The following is a 21,475-nucleotide window of genomic DNA, read 5'->3' as shown; positions in this document are numbered from 1 at the left end:
TTCTTTAGCTATCACAACCGACTCAGCCACCATGTCTGCAGCAAATACACTTTCCTGACATCCAGATTCTTTTAAGACTTGGTGACAATGCCTACATTTAGAGAACGCGACTTACGGGAGCCTGTTGTGTGCTACACTTAGGCTAGCCAGTAAAAGTGCCATACTTACCTTGCTGACCTCCTAAAAGTCGCTCCACACCCTTTATTAATTTGTGGCGGTGTCCATACGCATTGATCCCAATTTCTTTAAGCTCCTCATGTCCCATGTCAGCCAACACATCCAGGGTTATCTGGAAAGGTGAAAGATCACAAAAATCACTTGCCACACCTGGTTTGACTTTCAAGGCTGGAGCCCCATCACTTTAGAAAATGGGAAGTATTCATGGTGCAACCAAGAGCATAAAGGTAGATAATGTTTTGCTTCACTTCTGCTTGCTGCCACCTTCTGGCAAACAGCACGAAGTTGTGCAAAACTTTTACTTCTCTCACACCAATTAACAAGAGCTGGTTCTCATGAACATTTTTACTTAGGTAGAAGGGGGATGAACTGAAATGCTGGCACAAATATGGGAGTGCTTTTGAAGCATTCAGCATTTCACAGCATTGTACAATCCATTATTTTCACTACACAAGCAGAAATTAATATTCTACAAGCTTACTAATAATGAGTCAAGGTGAAAAAGTCCACATGAAGCTAGTGCTTGGAAAAAACAGCTTAAAAGAATAAGCTTAAATAAGATGAGCTTGTTCTTTCTGCTAACAAACTTACAGAAGAGCTAGATGATTTCAAAATGATTAATACATTGAATCCAATTTGCATTGTTAAATCTTATTAGCAGGGGAAAATCTTAACATCTTAGGAGTTAAGGAAGCAAAACTAGAACAAAACCAGCTAGGCAACAGGAAGATATGAAAAATAGTAAGAAAACCTGAGAAGAATATAAGCTGGTTTGAGGCTGGTTCCTTCTGTATAGAAGCAGTTTAAAGAGAAGAGCTTCATGTATCAGAAGGGAAAAAGTTCTGATATTTTATCTTTGAGGAGGTACCTTCTAGAACATTTTATAGAAACAGCTAGAATTGTAAATAGCGTATTACATTTCAAAACTTTGTTTCCTGATTCCTCAAAAAAACATTAGCAGCAGAGGGCAGAGTAAAAAATAATCATCAGATCCAGTCTCTTGCACTTCTACCTTTCACTTCCACATGTACATCTATCTCAGTCATGAAAACAGATCTATCTAACTGCAACACGTTAAATTTAAGAAACGGTACATAAAAGTAATCTACAAATACATTACAGGTACTTCTGCTGTAAAAAGTAAGCTTGAAAAACTTACATTAGTTGTACTCTTTTCATATATTGTGAATTATTGATAAATCTGCAGGTTTTATTCCCCTGTTTCACAATGACATTTGAAAGTTAGCCCAGCAAAACCAAGAAAATGCTACAGTCCTAACCTAATAGGAAATGTAGCTTCTGCATTCTGTAGTGTGACTACTTCCACGCTAGGTTTTTATTTCAGCATATATTCAAACTGGAGGGTTTCCTAGATCTAACCTAAGTAGCACATGTAGCACTACAGGTGGTGAAAGGCTTGTTTGGCTGTCAAGACTGTTGAAGAACAAATGCAGGTGACATTTGAACCTAACTTTGTTATAGTCATCATGTTCAAAGTTCACAAGGTTCAAAATAACTCTCAGAATACAAGCCAAATTGGCAGTCACAGTGTATGTGTAAGTGAAAGTGACTTGACACTTGAATCCAACAAAGAAAGATATTTTCATAGGTTTTGCAATTTCATCATATTGTATCTGGCAAGTCATTTGCAGAAAACTCAAAGAAAACTTGAACACAATTGTTTATCTATAGATGTGAAGTCTGGGTTTTTCCCTTCCCTTTTTCAATTAGAAAAATGAAAATGTCACTCAAATTTATTATGTTAGTTTATCTCCTAAACACAGAGATAGAGATGAGGCTTGCCACTTACCTGTTCTGTCTCAAAGATGTCCCGAAGGTGTTCAAGACCCAGGCTTTTTAAGAACTGGGTAATATTCATGTCAAGACCAGAAACTATAAGAGAACAAACAGGTCTTTATATACTGTATATCTGAAGTAGCAAAAACCAAACCAACCACCTTTAAAAAAATGAAGCAATACCACTGATCCTCTCAAAATTCTCAACTCTGATTCTTTTTACAATCAATTTGTCTATGTCTGTAATAAACAATCTACTTCCATTATGTCAAAGCTCTGTGCAAAGCTCATCATCGTTCCCTCTTCAGAATCAACTACTAAACGCAAAAACCATCTGTGACAAATACAGGCTCATAATGCAAAGAGAAGAATGGTGGGTATGTTTTGCTATGTGACCCCCCTTAGATTCTGACCTAAAGCATGGACTCCAGGTACTAATCAAAGCGTTTAAAAACCCTTGGCAAAATCCCCCAGCCATCACAATCGTAACTCCTTCATCAAAATAATTCTCATTGGATTTTCCTTACAAAGTCAATGAACATTTGTGCACCTAATCAGATCTGCATTTGTAGTCAGACCTAACAACTGACAGCAGAGACGAACAGTTCACAGTGAACAGTTAACAAGCATCAGACACTTTAAAACACAGATAACAATTCAAATGGCACAGTATTTTCTGGCTAGTCAGAAATGCTCTTCAGATAAACCAAGGCCTATTTTGATACTAAACTACTGTACTTCTGGCAGTGTAAACTTGTCGAGCAGCAAATGCACCTTCTCCTTCCTTCCTGTCAGTTCCTGCTGCTCCATCCCCAGCATTTGATGCCCCTCCTACAGCCAGTTCTGCCAGTGGCCCCGTGAGGTTATCTATGCTGCTGGCAGCAGAGAGGCAGGACGGTGTAGATGCTGGCGAGATCACAGAGGCACTAACAACAGTAGCTTGAGGCTTGAAGCACGTAGGCAACGCTTCTGGAGGCATCGCATCTATCAGCAAAGCTCGGATATCATCAGCCTGAAAAACAGAAAGAACACCTTGTCCTACTATCACAAGCCACTGATCTCTGGAAATAATTTTTAATTGTTTTATTTGATTATTCTCTTCCCCATTAGAAGGACAACTGCCAGCTTCTGTTACAGGGGAATTCATGGTTGCAAGAACATTTTGGTTCACCGCTCAAGACATTGGTGAATCAGGTTCTCCCCATTTCTAAAGGTATGTAAGAAGCTACATGTAAATTTTTTTCTGGCACAATGACTTTATATGTGCTAAAGCCAGGGAGAACAATGCAGCAGTTTTATTTGAAATCCTTCAGAACCTAGTACAGGAAATGCCACCTTTTAGTTTCTTTGTCAGGCTCAGCTTCAGGTGCACTGGAACAAGGTTCCAGTGGAAAGACGACCACTGCCTTTCCTATAAGCACATCTTTTCGGTTAGAATAGAACAAAAAAAGGACAAGAGCTCAGGAGAAGTATGATCTTAGCTAACAGCTGATTTAGCCTTTATTGACTAAATTTAGCAACATCCTCATCTTCAAGAACTTCCTCCTTAGAAGTTCTTGTAGAACATGATTAAGACATCCTTCTTTAACCCCAGAAAAATCAAATGATTTTCATATCCCTCATCACAAAGCAGGTTTTCTAGAGCTCAGATTACTCTGAAGGATATTTCTTGAATCCTCCATAAATAAATCAAAAACCCCAGAAGATACTTGCACTGAGATCAGACACAGCATCCAATTTGGTTGCATTATCTATTCCATCAAGACTGTTTAAGCTGGGGCATACATGTTCATATAATCTTATTAGACTTTCAAATAATTTACAACAAAGTTTACAGATGGCAGTTTTAGCAAAAGTTTAACAGCCACCTACAAATTTTGGAAGCAGAATGGATTCTTCGGAGTGTTGTTTTGGAATTAATTTTAAAAAACGGAACTGAGGTAATATGGAGGCACTAAGCATAATAATCCACAAAATGATCCCATTCCTCTAAAGCCCATCTGGTGTTCCTCCTAGGTTCAAAGAAATAATCACCAAGAGTACACAGACTGACAATCATCAGAGACATTTCAGAGAGTATTTCTGGGAATGAGGAGATTGATCCCAGGAGTGAATCCTTAAGGAGAAGCAAACCTTAAGTCACAAGCCATGCTAAGATTTCAGCCAAAGGAAAATGCCTGGTCCCGTGGATAAGAAGCCACAAAGAGGTGGAGATTCAGGAGATGCTTTCTCTCTCCACCTCAGCACAATGGAAGCTGAGGACTGCTGATGCCATGGAGCCACAGAAATTAATTTAATATGCAGAGAACATCCTCCAGAGCAACCTGTGGCTGGCTAACATGAACTTACTGTTGCCAGGTCTAGTGGTGTCTGACCCTCTTGGTTCTTCATGGTTGGATCTGCTCCATGAGCTAACAGCAGAGCACAGAGCTGTGTCCTTCCTTTTTGTGCAGCTTCATGCAAAGGTGTGAATGCCCATTTGTCTGTTGCATTTACACACGTATTATATTTGATCAACAGTGCTGCTATATCCACATGCTGAAAAACACAAAAACATCTTAATCAACATGACACAGGTAAAACACACATTCCTTTTTCATGCTAGAAGTAATGGTGCCTAGAGACTCTTGTGGTTTCTCTTTCCTGTAACTCATTCTGCCTCCAGTGTCACAGGAGCAGCATACTTCTCCAGATACCAATTTATACCACAGCTCCACAGTCATCTGTGCCTGTGCACTACCAGATCATTCACCAGCACATGAAGAACTGCGATCAAGCACAGAAGCAGATTTCTGTTGGATCACCCCACGTGCAGAGCATGGAGTTTGTGCCAGCTCTAAGAACAGACACGATACTTAATCCTGCATAAAAAAATATTTGTGAACAAATTTGAACTGGTAAATTTACTGGGCTGCAAATTTTGCAACACAACACTAGAAGTTCTGAAGATCAATGTGTAGTGCTACTGAGCCACCCCTGTGTGTACACAGAAGTCTTCGTTGTACTTTCTTTCTTGCAAGACTTTGAACTCATCTGTGCCAGCACAGATCTGTTCTACCTTCAATCATATTTTACGAGAGCTGTAATTGGTAAAATGTATTATGAGTGTCACAAGGAACAGGTGTTTTACACGGGTTATAAAAGTAATGAACTTATAACCCCATGCTTCCATCATATACTGCCCTTGAAGTCTCCCAAGTAAAAATCAGAGAAAATTGAGAAATGAATTTTTGCCTGCCTCTAACCAGTAGATCTTCCTTGTGCAAGACAGCAAACAAACAAACAAAAGAAAGCAGGTAGTCAAAATGAGTGGGTAGGAGCATGAAGCACTGAAATTGTAAGCAGAAGCACAAAGAACTGCCAATGGATTTCATTTTTCCCTACAATGGCAATTAAGTGACTCTTTGCAGCTCTCATAAAACAGCTTGGTCTCTGAACAAGTGTGGTTTGAAAATACTACCAACTTTATATTTTCTCTCTGCCAAACTTTTAAAGTAATTGCTGTTCCTGTGATTTTTCTGCCACAAAGCCCTATTGAGGGACACAGCATGAAGTGCTGGGTGGGAGAACTGAAGAAATTTTCTGAGGAAAAGGCAGAGCCTGTGAAACTCGCCAGCTATGAACTCGTGAAACCAGTACTCATCTCCTCTCTACCTCCCATCACAGAGATCTGAACAGGCTGATGACAGCTCAGAGAAAAGTGTGGGATGCCAGGAGAGGTATGCTGTAACTCTTAAATAAGTAAGCTGATGGAAAAGCATAAACCACTGTATTTTTAATGTTTCCTAGAGGAAGCAAGGCAACCAGGTTTGATTGGCATTATGATTTTTAGAAATCATAATCAGGTAAAACCAATCTCTGACATTTCTCTACGCCAATAAGAAACGTTTTGTGTAAAATGCATGTTTTGTTTTCTCATGCCAAAGAAAAGAACACAGTATTTCCAACAGAATTTCTCTCTAGATCTTAGCAGCATCCTGGGAATTAATGCTTATGGCAGACGCTGATAAACAATATTGCTTGATAGAAGAACCCTATAAAATAAAATAATTTTGGGCTGCATTTCTAATCTTCCATCGGATTAGAGGCTTTTTGCTCTTTGGGACACCGGGATCCCAGAGTGACATTAAGAACCAATACAAATTATGTAGATTAAGATCCATTGATGCTCTTCTTAAAAACCAGGTGAACACTGCACTTTTTATTTCATTTGCTCTCAAACAAAAGCAGTCATGGTTCTGTTATGGTCACCTCTCCCAGATTTTTGCTGTCCGTTTGCCAGGGCCAGGTAAGTAACAGACAAAGCATATCATGAGACCATCAAACCCATTACTTCCTGAGCTTAAGATCCTCTCTCTGACTGTAAGCACAGTGCTAGGAGCTTCTCAAGCACTGTCTCTGTACAATTATTATGTATCTCTGTGCAATTATTATGTATCTCTGTACAATTATCTGTGCAACTGGGACACAGATGCTTAGTCCTATGTGGAGGAAAGAGGGCCTGCCTCATTAAAATGGTTTGAATCTGTCACTGCATCCCCCCTGCAGCAGATGGCTTGCCCTGGAGTACAACCACATTACAAATGCAGCAGTCCTTCAACTCTAGCAATAGATTCCCACCAAACACCAACTGTAAACGCACCTCCACTTCCCTGTCATGATCTGCACATGATCTCCTGGGATTTTTTCTTCCTTCCATCTAAGTCTTTCAGAGACAACTTCAAGTCTTTTCTGTTTCAAATATCACCCCAAAGTGTTCAATCCTGTGCATCTGCTTGCCTGCATAAAAGCTACATTGCAGTGATCTTTCCAAACTGCAGCATTTAACTGCTACAGCGCACCTGAATCTGTGTCCTATTTCATGTGTAGGACTGCAAATAGGACCCACAACAGCCAACTTAGCCCAACAAATACTTCAAAACCTGAACTGTGTTCACAGCAAAACAGCTGCAAAGTAACTAGCTTTGGATATGACTTCAAGGAGTCTCATGCTGTTCTACTAATGGCAGGACTGCCTGCACCTACCCCATAGGATGCTGCATTGTGTAGGGGAATTAATCCTCCTTTGTCCTGCGCATTTACATCAGCACCATGCTCAAGAAGGTATTCAGCTACTTCCAAATTGTTGTAACCAGCTGTAGAAAAAGCACAGGAGAAGAAATTAGGTATTAGGAGAGCTAAACTAAAGAAAAATATTAGACAGAAAAGCTAAGGCAATTTTTCAACTGCAGAAGTTCCTCTTCCCTAGTAATTATATTACCTCCTGAAATACAGGGCCTATAGTTAACTCTTTGTACAGGATATTTCTCTGGGAAACTCTTCCTATACCAATCCTGATTTTGGCAAATTACATCAGTAGGCCTACCATAAATATACAAGCCTTGAAAAGCTGGCACATTACCCACCTGCAAGATGCAGTGGTGTTGAATTTCGTCCCTGGGTGTCTCTGCAATTGATATTTTCTTGAGTACACAGCTTCTGCACTCGTGCCAGGCACCCCTTCTTGGCAGCATCTAGCAAGGCAGCGTCTCCTCGCAGTAAGTCCTGGATATCTGTGTCTCCCTCTTTCACCAAATCTAGAGGAGTGTTCCCATCTCGATTCTTTTTTGTTGGATCAGCTCCATGCTGCAAAGAGCAAATTGAATACTAGTGTCACAATCCTGTGCAGAGCAGTGTATGTAACTGTCACTATTTTGTGAAACAAGATGGGATTTTGCAGACCTACCATAATGAAGTAATAGTTGTATAGATTAGTAGGCACATGCAAATGAATTCAGAAGGCTGAGGCCTAAAAGCACTAGCCTGAAACACAGAACAGCAATCCTCTGCAAGAACTGTCCCTGCTCTGTGTGCAACTGAAGAATGTTCAGGAGCATTCCCTGCATGTAGCTATTTCTTACTGTCACAGCAGCGTGAAAGAAAAGCCAACTGCAAGTCTCTTGCTGCCAGTCCTCCTCTTCTCCTGAAAACTGGCAGGAATCAAATGGCTGGCAGAGGTATTTCCTGAGCATAACTTTCTGAGCTAGTAAAGCCAGTCTCTGTCTCTGAGTTTTACTAAATGTCGCCATGGTACTGAAAGACGCTTGTTTCAGAAGGGAACTAGCAAAATACTCTTCTCTACACTTTCCGATAGATAACAGCGCCATCTCAAGCAGTTTACAGGTCTTTGGAAGAAGTTATAAAAAAATTTGGTGGACAAGGGAAGTTGGATGACTGCTGGAGTATATCTGTTAATAAAACATGTAGATCTGGCAGCGATAAGAACACAGTACTGGAGCACAGGGGGATGAGAAGGGGAGCATACAACTACATACAGCATATGGTGTGAGTCACGTCCACATTCAGTTTTGTGGGAGGACAGCTCCTTTCCTATTCACTCTCAACAGCAGTTGGAAAAAACAAAGATAGATAAAGCAGAGGCAGCTGGTGGTGCTATAGTTCCCCGGCTGACCTCTTTGGAATAGTCAAACACAGTGGTCCAATCCCTGCCATTTCCCACTGGACTGGGAATGGGAAAACAGAGGAAATGAACTACTTTGTATTTGGGAGCAGTACAACTGTGCTCATGGTGTAAAGGATAAAGAGCAAGAGACAGAAAGGGACAGAGTATTGATTACACAGAACCAGTTTCCACATATGTGGTTCTTTTAGGAAGACAGTGTTCTTCATGCAAAGCTTTTCAGACTGCAATGACTTCTCTAAGATATGACCTGAAATCCCTTAATTTAAAATGCATCAAAATTGGAACTATTCAAATATATCCCAAAATAAATATCTGAATGAAGAGGCAGTGTCTTCTGAGACCCCTTCTAAGGTACAGAAATAAATGAAGCTGGTTAATTTCAGAGAAAAGTGATTAAAAAAGACATTGTCTCCAAAATGCCTGTTTATTTTTGTTTTCTTCTTCAAGCAGACCAGGAGAGAAGGAGCACAAGTCAGGAGGAGTCAAGCTCAACATCCACAACTCAGCAGAACGGACAACACTGCCAGCTGGCATGGAAGACACAGCAAGAGAAACCCTGAGTAAACTGCAGTGTGAGCACATATCCACAGACACCCAGAGAGTTTACATCTGTATCACCTTAAGAGCATATTTAGCTCTTATCTTGTGAAAGAGTGATTTTTAAAAAAATACATTTCAGGACTTTTCTATTTCCTGTTGTACATCCATTCAGGATCCTCTGAAGACAAAATATTCCGTATGGAATTAGAAAAAGCCAGAGATCTCCAGCAACACTGTGCTTGAGAGATGTTCTTATAGCTTGAGCTAACATCTCTATTTGGGTGTTACTTCCAGGCCACCACCATGCCTGCTCCACAGATATCCCTTAATATCTCTTGGTTTCTGCTGTAGATGTGCCTCAAACTATCATTCTTCTCTCTCTGACTGTTTTTTTGGTACTCAAGTGAAATAATTAATGATGTAGGAGGAAAATAGTGGGGCTTTGCAGCAGCAAATGAAAAGTGGCTGGGGAAGATCTTCATTATTTTAAGACCATCTATATTCTGACCTTCTCCTATTTTAAATGTTGTGCTTCAGAGGGACTTAAGTAGGCAAAGTTGAAAGAGGAAATAGGATTGGCAAGAAATTCTACTCTAGCACCCCCTTTCACCCTCCCAGGGCAGGATCTGACCTTATGTTAAGAAGTTTCTCAAACTCAAGTTTCTCACTGGAAACTTCTTCCCATCACCTCATGCTTTTTACAGGTTCTTCCTCTAAGTATAATGAATATTTATGCCAGAGTATATTAACATGCATTTCCTCCAGGAGTTTGATAAATTATACATTAACATAACAGTTTTAAACTTCTCTCATACCAAACAGCACTTAGAACCCACCTTCCGCTATTGCTCTGTAACACAGTCTTGCGTAAGTATAAACAAAATTTACTTAAATGCAGTAACTATTTCAGAAAGGGATGGATAGGACAAGGCAGGGAGTTCTCATTTTTATACAGCTGTTTTTTCCAGTGTCAGAGTCTTGTCCTACTTGGGTAACAGTATTAATACACATGCTAGAAATAGTACTTGTACTGATGATTCTTTTTAAGTCAAATATATTATGCAAGAAACCATATGACAATTGAAAGATGAAAATTGATTCAAAAATACCATGAATAATGAATGCAATTAGCTTTGCATTAATTAATCTTAAAAAAACCCATATATATGCATTTTAAGACACATCTGAGATCTCCAGCACATACTTTCAAAAGCAGTTTGCAGATTTCGTATTTTCCTTTTGCTGCTGCTTCATGTAGAGGAGTGAATTTCCACAGGTCTGCCACGTTGACAGAAGCACCATGCCTCACTAAGAGTTCAGCCACTTCGTAGTGTCCATAAGAACAGGCATTGTGCAGGGGTACTAAACCACTAATCAAAGAGAAAGCATTAATAGCTAGAGAATAAAATCTTACATACAATCAGTAGACAAAACTCTCACTTTCACCAGACATTATTGTTATATTTCAGTCTTTCCAGTTTTCTTCGGTTTATTTCTCTGTTTAAAAAATCAATTAAAACTTGAATTATCTTCCTTCAGTTCTCATCCACAAGACTTTTAAACACTTATCAAGTCTCAGCGTTACAGCTTCCACAAGCAATTTCAATGCTGTTAATAACAGATAAAACTAAATTGCAAGATGCACTGTTGTTCTGAGTTTGGGTATTTGTGTAAATTTCAAGAAAGACATATATAATGTGTTTGAAGTGCGGTTATTAGTAAGTACTGTACATCTGATAGATACAGAAAGATACCCAAACAATTCTCCCAGGGTAAGCCTGAAAATCCAGTATTGGAAATTTATTATCCCCTGCTCTGAACTAATATATGCAGTCAAAGAGTGAACATAACCATGCTGCTTCACAATTAATGTAAAATTCTGTAAATGGTTCATATAATTTAACTGAATATTAACACTAAAAATAAGTAACTTAATAATAAAGGCTAATAGAATTAGAAAAATGACCAGTGATAACCCTGGTATTTATCCCAATTAATTCAAAAGTGATTTTAGATCACCTAAAACAAGTAAAAGGCTGCTTTCAAGAAAAACAAAGTCTCCAAAAGTGCCAGGTATGTACTTGATAATGGCTTTTCCAGAAAGCAAATTAAGCTGTAATGGTTTGTAAATCTCCCTACAGCACAGGAACAATGCAGAATAAGATCGAAAGAAAAATTTTCCAGAGAAAAACACAATGATCACTGATATCAGAAGCAAAATGAATAGGTGGGATCTAAGTCTCACACTAACAGAGAACAGCAGAACATATCATGGAATGAAATGTACCCTTTATCTTTGGCATGCACATCTGCTCCATGGTGCAAGAGATACTCCACCACTGACACGCGGTTATATCCTGCAGCAAAGTGCAGCGGTGTTGAGTGACGGCCTTCCAGATCTCTGCAATTCACATTCTGAGGGCTGCAAAGTTGCTGTGAAGACAAAAGAACCTAAAATCTAGTACAGAACTAAAACTAACAAAGAATTCCCCAAAACCAAACAGCAACAACAAAACATGAAACAAACAAACCCAAAATAAAATAACTAAACTACCACCTTCAAAGACCCCAACACAAAATTTGATCCACTTACAGACAAATTTTTTGAAGTATCAGGGAATTTATTTCCACTTATGCAAAGTTAAAAAAATAGCAGCTCTAAATTTACAGCTGAAAGTACTTCTATAACAAGCAAGACTTAAATGATGGAAGCAGTGTGAAGATGTTCTTAATGTATAAGAAAGGGTGAACCTCTACATCATCAAGTACCAGGTTCAAGGCCATGTAACTTTCTCCAGACATATTACCATTCCTGGCCTAGACTGCCCTCAGAAAACCAGAAATATTTAGCTCAGCAGTCAAAGGAGCTGCCAGTGCACAAAACTGCTGCTGTTTGAATACTAATGTGTATCATGTTGAAGTTCAAGGTGGGAAAATACGCACACCAGTGCATCTGCAGGCTGTTTTGTCCACAGGCCAAGTATCAAAAACAAGATCAAACCCTCCTGTGATGCTGGGATTCCATGGACTGACCCTTCACCTTCAGAATAATGATGGTTTAAAATATGAAGTCTGCTATCTATTACAGTATTTACTTGCCATCTGATTGAATCATGCACCTGAGGGCTTGTTTCTATTAAACTGTGATTCTGGGAAGCACAGGGTCTATATCAAAGGATTATGGATATGTCTGACTCCGTTGAAGACATGACTGTGCGAAGGATTGTTAGAGTAAATAAGCAGAAACTCAAGAGAAACACACCTCAGTACATCTTAATGCACTACTTTATAGAAGAAAAAGAATGATCCATGACTTCCATTTTTTATGACTTATCATCCACTGGGCACTGCTTCCACAACCCATGTAGCAGAGGCTTCCACAAGCAATGCACAGTAGAAAATTCACATGAACTGTTCAAACCTACCTTCACAGTTTCCAAGTCTCCAGCTTTGGACGCTTCTAACAACCGATAATCCACATCAGATGTGCGCACAGGTGTACTTTCTACATAGGGAAGAAGATGGTTTAAGATTACTTAGGATACTGAAGTTGTATTAACTTGTGCTCAACATATTTTCCAAAGTTAGGGGCGTGAGGTTGGTCTGTTGTTGCTTGTGAAAATGCAGCTGGGGTTGTGATGTTCAAGTTCACAGTGCCAAAATATTTGAATATGGAGTTTTAGTTTTAGAGCAAATTAGTCAGATTTTGACTCTAAATCTGACATTATTCTGCCAACATTCTTCTCTCCCAATCCACCATACATACATTAATGTGCACATTTTAACAGGTAATACTACCCACATAACCAGCTACATTGTCAGGAGTGGGTACACTTCAAAACAGTCCCTCCTTGAACTGCTGTAAAATGCTTTTTCCTTGTTATGTCCTGTTTTAAGGCAACATCATTGAAAACACGAGAGGAAATGGAGTTTCTAGCTACCATGGGTCTTCTATCTGGACACCTGCCTTTGTCTGACCACCTGCACATCTCACTGTAAGGTGAGTTACTTACTCTGTAGTAGGTATTGATGCAATTATTCTTCTCTGTACTTGTAAAAATTCAAATGTAACATGGGTAAGAGGATGCAAACCCTTAAGCACTTACATGAAAAATAGTGACACCCACTTCAAACATCTATTAATCTTTTTAATGCAAGATATAAACAAATTGTATCTAAGCACTATCCAGAGCACCTTCACAATAAAATCTTTCTTCACTGGACAAGCAAGAGATTTGAAGTAAAAGCTCAGTTTAGCAACTATCAGTATTTTTCTGCCAGTAACACTCTGTTTGTGACTGCTGAAGTATGGAGTACCTAACAGATTGGCTGATCCAAGGAAAAAGATTTACTATATGCTCAGCAATATTCCAGTTGCCTTGGAACTTGCTACCAAAGGAATCCTAAAACTCCCTACATGTGCCTTCCTACAATCTCCTTGTAAAGCAGCATGTTCTAGATCTACAAGATGGTTATTTTCTTCTCGATATGCACAAAATCACTGAACTGAGCAGAGCTATTTATTTTCTGACAGGTGTCACACAATACATACTGTAGTTGTGTGCACTTGATGGCAGAAAGGAGAAATGAGAGAACTACTGGCAAGTCTCTTGCATTGAGAAAAAAGCAAGATTCAGAGCTGTAAAGGGAAAAGCTGAAGTTCAAACACACAAGCCTTTACTTTTACCCACCACTTAAGATCTGTTGCACTGCTTCATTTCCCATCTGTGCTGCAGTGAAGCCTTGCAAAGAGATGATGGAGGGATCAGAGCCGTAACTCAGCAACAGCCGGCAGGTTTGCAAGTGCCCTGCTAACGCAGCCCTGTGCAACGCTGTTTGACCAAGTGTGTCCAGTGCATTCATCTGGAAAAACAGCAGCAATATAAAATTAGACACTGTTGTAATTCAAAGGCTGCACCTGTCCCTGTCCTTAATGAGAAGCGCAATAAGAAGAATTTTCTGGCATACAAATTTATTGATCAATTCTTCTGCATTGCAATTAAACAAAACCAAACAACAAAACAGGCAAACACTCCAAAGGAAAACTAATTTACCACAGATGCTTACTTTAACAACACAGGCTTTTTGTTTGCATGGCTAACAGACAACACAGTATCCCCAAACCCATACTTTAAACAGTATTTTGACAAATTTGAGGAAGACCAACCTTGTGCAAGAAAAGAAAAACTATCACAGGAAGGGAAAGAGGTAACTTGACATAAATTTTTACCAAACAATTCAAAGATCTTACAGCTTTAAGGAAATTACCATCTGTTGTTGTCAGAATAAGAATAACTCAACATTACCCACTACCAAGAATTAATGCAACACAAAGATGTCAAATGAGAATTCCATGAAGGAGTGGGGGAAAAAAGTTAGATACAAACATTTCCTCCTCACTTTTTGTGCCTTTACATGAATGTTAAGTATAACTGAATATAATTCTTCTCAATACAAGGCTGTATAAACAGGCAAAATGGAGTATCATTTTCAAAGAGTATGCTATAATGGAAACACATCCGTCTCTCAAGATCTAACCCAGCAGCTAAATAACTAGAAGCATCTCTCCCAGTGCACTATCAAAAAAAGGAACAGAATAATAGAGAGCTTTAAAAAGCGGAAAAACACCCCCACAAAAATAACCTTTCAAGAAGATACTCTGTACCTAGCAGCAATTCATGACAAATTTAAATGCAAATGCCCAACAGCTTTTTTACCACTTTATAAAATACAGAACTACTCTATATTCTCTGCAAGCAACTCAGAACCTGTTATCTGTTTCCAAGCCTACACATTGCAGGCTATGAACTGCATGCATAATAAACTTTGTTACTGTATAAATCCCACCTTTTTACCTTCTCAAAATCTTCATAGTGGCAGCAAACAAAGGTTTTGCTTGCTATTTCTCACCTAAAATGTAGCATGCAAACTCTACTACTCTTCCATGAAACCAGTGAAAAAGCATTTTGGTTAAGACATATATGCTATAACTAAATGAAATTTAACTAAAACTAAACGAAATTAACTATGCAAAGATCTAGTACCAGATAGAATTTAAAAATTAAGTAAAATACCTGCCATATCAATATCAAGTCACAAGAAAGAACAAAGAACAACAAAAAAAAATAAAGAGGAGTGTGATTCAATATTGTCTGAATTTATTTTACAGACTGATAGAGCAGGAACTTCTCAGATCACAAACCTCTCTTGCAGCAAGATGGACAGGAGAATAGGTCTGCTTTCTTCTAACCATGCTCAGCTCATGCCAAATGGGATTGCCCTAAAAGTTTTGTTCCAAATAAAAAACTTACTGCTATCATAAATATTAACTAAATGCTGAAAGTCCCAAATCCATCATTTTGTTCAGATGATGATCCTCATCTGTTTCAGGACACCAGATATCTTTCACCACTGATAAGGGCACAGAGGTAAGCAGAACTCTGGAGCTGCACATCTTTAGTGATGGTAAAGGCAGAATGAAATTAAATCTGTGGATTCTCAGAGTAGCTGATAACACTCCATTCATCAAAAAAAAAAAATCCTAAGTAATGTATTCTTTAATACTGAATTCCTGGGTTAAACAGGCCTGTACTGAACAAACTGTAGAAATAATAGCACCAAGGCTTTCACTGTGCACAATTCGATACTGACTATGGCCCTGGAAAAAAGTTAATATTCATTTGAAAAGAACACTGTCAGAGTCATCAGAGTCATCATCTCAAATGTCTTATCCAGGTCTCCTTTCACCTCTAAACCATTAACTTTACCAACAATCAATTATTTTGGCAGAAGAACATCAGCCATTTGAAGAAATATCTGCTTACTTCTGAGACAAAAAGGGCTGCAGCTGAGAGGGACACATGCACCAAATGCAGCTGCACTTTATCTCAGGAGCAGAATTAAGCTTTGTAGGACAATTTCATTAGGAATATGTTCACTTTGGGGCAGATCTCTCACCAATAATGCACCACTTCTCCAAAACCAACCAAAGAATATATGCCAATAAGGCTTAAAGCAAGAGGACTTACTTCCAAACGAAAATCAACTTAAGCACTATATACTGAAATAGAAAACAGATTTAAGTTTAAGAAATCCTTATAAAAATCAGACCTGGTAAGACATATGCCTGTGATAAACAATGTTCAATACCAGGTCCAAACCTGTGTTTTCAAATTCAAAGCTGAAGTCTAAACTCTGTTCAACAAAATGTGAAATACGCAAAGTGTACTGCTTTAACTGTGCCTTGAGTAGCCAGATTGTTCCAGCTGCACTTATTAAAAAAAGATAAATATCAATTTCGTCCCCTTTATAAGCAGTTTGAAACTGGAAGGCTGTAGCTCAGAATTATCTTACAGACAAGTTTTCTGCAAGGAGTTAAAAAAGTTACAGGTTTGACAGCTTTTATTCCACAGTGCATTGGCTCTAGATCCAATTTCTTCACCTTTTAGCATGAAAACAGTTATTCTACTGCTCAAAATGAAATGTAAGAGCAGACTATAGTTATCAATTGAAAAGAGTTTTTAAATAAGGGTTTTCAGAGAAATATACTATCCTATTCAGTACTTTCCAATGCAGAATTCCTTCTGTTCTTTGCTCTGTCTCCCTTAATTTCCTTTCCTCCATCCTGAACAGAGCTGAGAAATGGAAATGGTCACATATCAGACACTACTGAGATTTTCCCTTCCCTCACTGCTGCTCTCCTGGAGCAGTGTACACAGCTAGGGCACTATTCCCTTGGCTGCCAGGCACTTGTGGCAGCTCAACAGTTCAGATCTGCTGAGGAAACATTTTTTGCAAGACTTTATAATCATATCAGCTTTCTATCAAGATCAAATGCCCTAAATATCCCTCCTGCTCCTTGACACTACAAACACCAGCACAAAAAGCAACAGCTTGCAAGCACTGCAAAAATCACACGTGAAACTTGTGCTCTGCCAGCAGTTCCATATCACAGTATCCTTCTGTGCAATGCAAGTGTTCTAACTGCTCTCCTCCTGCATTAATTCTGAAGACAAGCTTGTATTATGTCTTGTGTCTTGTTGTCTAATAATAAACACAGGAGTGAAGAAGCATTGGTGACAATTTCAAGCTAGGTCAGGAGAAAAAAGCAGGGGGAAAAAAAGGGTCAGTTTCACTCTGAAAGCTTCTATAGGATCCAGTCAGATGTTCCACAATTACCTCTTCTGCATAAAAGCTTAAGACTAAGGTCAGGATGTTTGGATGTCTAAGCAGTGAGAAAAGTTGATCCAGTCAATCACAACAGATCATAGAATTCTTTATGTTGTTAACTATCATAATCTAGAATCTGCTACATTTCTGAAAGGCAATTTAATCTTTCAATTCTTACTGTTCCCTGAGAAAATCATACCTCTCCCTGAAATGTTGGAAGTGAATGTGTTACAAAACAAGGTTATTCAAAAACATTTCAGTTTGTTGTGTGGGTCTAGATAGGTGGTGAACATTTGCAAATCCATGATCAAGAAAGGCTGGCAACATGCTACTCCAATGCACAGAAATAACTGTATTATGCAAAAATGCATAAAGCAAGATCTTTCCAATAGAGCAGAACAGAGCAGAATTTCTGCTACCATCACAAACAGGGACACTATCTCTTTGACATGACCTTATAAAGGCTCATTTTCTCTTGCAGAAGAATAACTTCAAGAGTATCCTTTTGAGGCATATCATAATTAAAGAGCATTCATGACATCTCTGCACTTGCCCAAGATACCAGTGAACTTGCATGCTTGAAGGTCTTTCTTTCCAACAATCCTTCCAGTTCAGAAAATACTCTAATCCTTCACTTCTGCATTGCTGGAAAGCTGAATGTCTTTCAGAACACATTAATTTCCCACATGTCTACAAATTTGGACCTTAGTCATACAAAATATTCAACTATCTAGAAATACAACAAAACCGGATGAAACTCACTTTTTCACCACTTTTAAATTATTTTTTAAGTTAAAGATTTTGATCATCTTCAAAGATAAAATCATGGCATTTGAAGATCTGATCACAGGTCTAATAAAATTGTTTATGTTTGTGGATTCTTTGAAGATGCTCTGCTTTTATTTTTCATATGGTACTTTCAGAATATTCAACATCAAATAAGCAGTGGTGTGAAATGCTGTCTCACACAAACAGGGCAGGCAAACAAGGAGAAACTGGCATTTAAAACCACAAATATTTATGATCAACATTCTTGAAGAAAATTCTAAGAAATCTCAAGGTTTCTCACCTGTTCTTTAAATTGACAGTCAGGTTCTGCATACTCAAGTACCAAGCTAATGAAAACATCTTCCATGTTATGAGTGTCGCTTAGATATAACACACTGATGTGCAACCAATGTGCACAAGGACTTCTTCACAGTTCAAATTAGGCACCCGGTCTGTGCTGTCAGTAAGGGCCAGCAAGACACGCCAAAATAAGCAATTTATGGTTAATTGTTTGCCAGTAGGTTAATTCTTGCCAATACAAATCACAGAATCACAGAATATCCTGAGTTGGAAAGGACCCATCGGGACCATCAATAGGTCCTGTCTGCACAGGACACCCCAAGAATTACACCAGGTGCCTGAGAGCATTGTCCAAACACTTACAAAATTCTGTCAGCTTTGGTGCTGTGGCCACTTCCCTGGGGAGGCTGTTCCAGTGCCCAACCACCTTCTGGGTGGAAAACCTTTTCCTGATATCCAACTTAAACCTCCCCTGACACAGCTTCAGGCCATTCCCTTAGGTCCTGTCATTGGTCAGAGTGAAGAGATCGATGTTTTCAGATGCTCTTTCCATAAAATAGGTCTTGATCAAGCGTAAGTTATTCTAACAGTCCTTCACTGTTTACTATCATCTAACATACTTCAAAGAGCAAATTTACACAGTGATAACATTATAGATAATTAAATCCAGCTCCAAGACCACAGACCATTCCTGTTCATCCCAAATCCCCAAAAGCAATCCTTATCATGCGTTAGCCCTTTCTACAGAACAAGAAAAGGCTAGTTATACATATTTCACTGTATGTGAACTCACTTTTGCTATCTGACAGCTACTCCTCATGAAAACTGAAGAATTTCCTCTAAAATGTTACAACAATCACACATTACTTTCTATCTACAGAACTTTATATGACTTTGTCTCTTAAAGCTATTACTGTTGGTTATTTTGTGGATCAATTGTCTGCCTTTTGTAATGGAATTTCAGAAGAAGAAAGTTCTACTTTCTTTGAAGCCCTAATTACACATCTTTTTCAAATTGTTACTCTCTCAGTAATCAATGGTGCTTTCCAGAAGGGAGATTAAAGCTGACTTTAACTGTACCTCTCCTTCGACAGAACAAATGGCTGTAAAGTAAAAAAACATGACACCTTCATGGTAGGTGTCATCAATACACACTTCTTATTTTATATAAGATCACAGTGGAAATTTTTATTTTATTTTATATTGAAAAAAAGAGAGTTTGATGGAAGAACTGAACATTTTGAAATGGGGAAGGCTGCTTGGTGGCTGGTTGTGGGATAATTTTTTTTTTACTATTTGCATTAATGATTTTGGCACAGGAGACTTGTGCTGAAGGGCACAAATATAAAATATTAGCAAAATCAAGATCCTCTGTGCAAGCAAGATTATAGGAAGGATCTGAGTACTACTGTCTCATGTCTATTAAAAAGGCAAATATTATCCCAATACGCATTTGTCAGGCACTTGCAATAGAGGTATGGAAGAGCAATCACAGAAGGCGGGGGAGAGAATTTTGGAGAATTCAGTTGCCCGAATTCCAAGATTTTCTCTGGTGCTAATAAAGAGAAGCGACAAATAGGAAAATTCCCTTATGAGGGAAGATTAAGTGTTTGAGGCTTTTGGCTTACCAAAACAACGGCTAAGAAAAAGCAATTTGTTCACTGCGAATACCTCACTCAAAGAAGCACCAAGTAAGAAAAGAGGAGGATGAAGTTCAAAGAACATATGGATCTTCACTAGGAGGCTGCTATTGCAGGGAGACTAGATTCACAAGCTCATGAGAACCCTCTCTTGTAAAAAATACAACCAGACATGATCAAAGAGCTTAATATATCTAATTACATCTTATGAAGGAATTAAAATTCAAGAGACAAAAAGAGAAAACATGAAGGAAAAACTTACACAACAAAAGAAAAACATCAAAACCTGTACCATGCTTCAGGAACGAAAGCTGTCATGTCCCAACAGTCAGAAACAAAGAAATAAGAATGTCAAGAGTATCTGATAAACTGAATACCTACAGTCAAAGCATGAGCAAGAGGTCAAATGATAACATACAAGCAGGACAAACATTTTAGAGTGATTAAATATGCCTAGTTAACTAACTAATACTCTCGAGCATATCCCATCTGGGAACTTCAAAGTGCCTGATAAAACCTTAATGATCTACCTCTCATTAAAAATTATGGGTGTGTTATTTACTGTTTTACATCTAAGAAACTTCAGACACTGATCCACTGCAGTATGGCAATATGCACTTAATATTAACTTTGATTAGTCTCCATGCACTAAAGTGCTTTGCTAGATCATAAATGTGAATGGCCTATCCTCAGAATAACATAGGATATGGGATACGAATGAAGAAAGAGGTTTAATGATCACTACGTATACTGTTGATGGAATAAACCACAGAACACAGCACTCAGCATCATTCTGTAGGTAACTGTGCACCATTCAGCACCATTAGTCAGTCCATAAGTGACTCATGGATCACAATTTAGGAATTCCTGCTTCATGAGATAAAATTACAAGCTATCCACAGAACGTGCTACTGACAAAACAGATGGGTCCATTCTAGTAAAGATGCCATCTTTGAGCTTCCCCCTAACGTGACTACAACTCAGATAGATTTTCAAGGGAGCAACAATTTAAATAACGAGAGTACAGTAGCAGCACACAGAAGCTCCTTGTATTTCAAAGCAGGTAGTCCTTGGTATCAGTACATCTGAAACTCCAGCACATCCAGTTCAGTGCTACCCAACTAGCATCAGTACTGAATTCCTGTGCAAAAGCAGATCCATAATGGTTATAAGGTCTCTATCCCTACAGCAAAATGGATTTTTTAAACTTTCAGTACATAACTATGCAAATAACAGTGAATCTGGGAAAATAATAACCAATAGTTTTAATTACTATAATCAAGAATCTTGACCCTGCTCTCCCCCTTAGGCAAAACTTAGTAGTCATCAGTGCATTAGGACTCTCAAGTACGATCAACTCTGCTATGGTATTGTTAAGGCATTTTATGATGCCAATAAAGTACTATGGAATGAATCAGAAATCTGGCAGTGAGCTCTTATACAAGCTTATAAATTAAAATTTATTGTTTCAAAACAAAACCACTTAACTGTGCATACAACTACATTGCTCATACTGCCTATCACAGCAAGAGTGACACTTGATCGTTACTACAGGCAATAATATAGTACAAGAGGTAATAATTCGTAACAATGAATTCTTCATTTCTAGCTCCCTGAATGA

At 38.5% G+C, this 21,475-nt stretch overlaps 1 protein-coding gene across 1 annotated transcript in view; it reads right to left on the bottom strand.

Moving 5' to 3' along the window:
• Window positions 1-21,475, bottom strand: part of TNKS (tankyrase) — a 127,758-nt gene that overhangs the window by 12,559 nt on the left and 93,724 nt on the right. The window contains exons 12-21 of the mRNA XM_063421721.1: window positions 13,669-13,840; window positions 12,403-12,482; window positions 11,265-11,410; window positions 10,182-10,347; window positions 7,380-7,599; window positions 7,000-7,109; window positions 4,324-4,512; window positions 2,749-2,986; window positions 1,988-2,070; window positions 169-289 (exon numbers count right to left, since the gene is read on the bottom strand). Of these exons, the coding sequence (XP_063277791.1) occupies window positions 169-289; window positions 1,988-2,070; window positions 2,749-2,986; window positions 4,324-4,512; window positions 7,000-7,109; window positions 7,380-7,599; window positions 10,182-10,347; window positions 11,265-11,410; window positions 12,403-12,482; window positions 13,669-13,840 (1,525 nt within the window). The remainder of the gene's footprint in view (window positions 1-168; window positions 290-1,987; window positions 2,071-2,748; window positions 2,987-4,323; window positions 4,513-6,999; window positions 7,110-7,379; window positions 7,600-10,181; window positions 10,348-11,264; window positions 11,411-12,402; window positions 12,483-13,668; window positions 13,841-21,475) is intronic.

Source organism: Prinia subflava, chromosome Z (genome assembly GCF_021018805.1).
Source record: "Prinia subflava isolate CZ2003 ecotype Zambia chromosome Z, Cam_Psub_1.2, whole genome shotgun sequence".
Classification (NCBI taxonomy): Eukaryota; Metazoa; Chordata; class Aves; order Passeriformes; family Cisticolidae; genus Prinia; species Prinia subflava.
The sequence above is the reverse complement of the archived record's forward strand: the minus strand, read 5'-3'. Positions and strand labels throughout refer to the sequence as shown.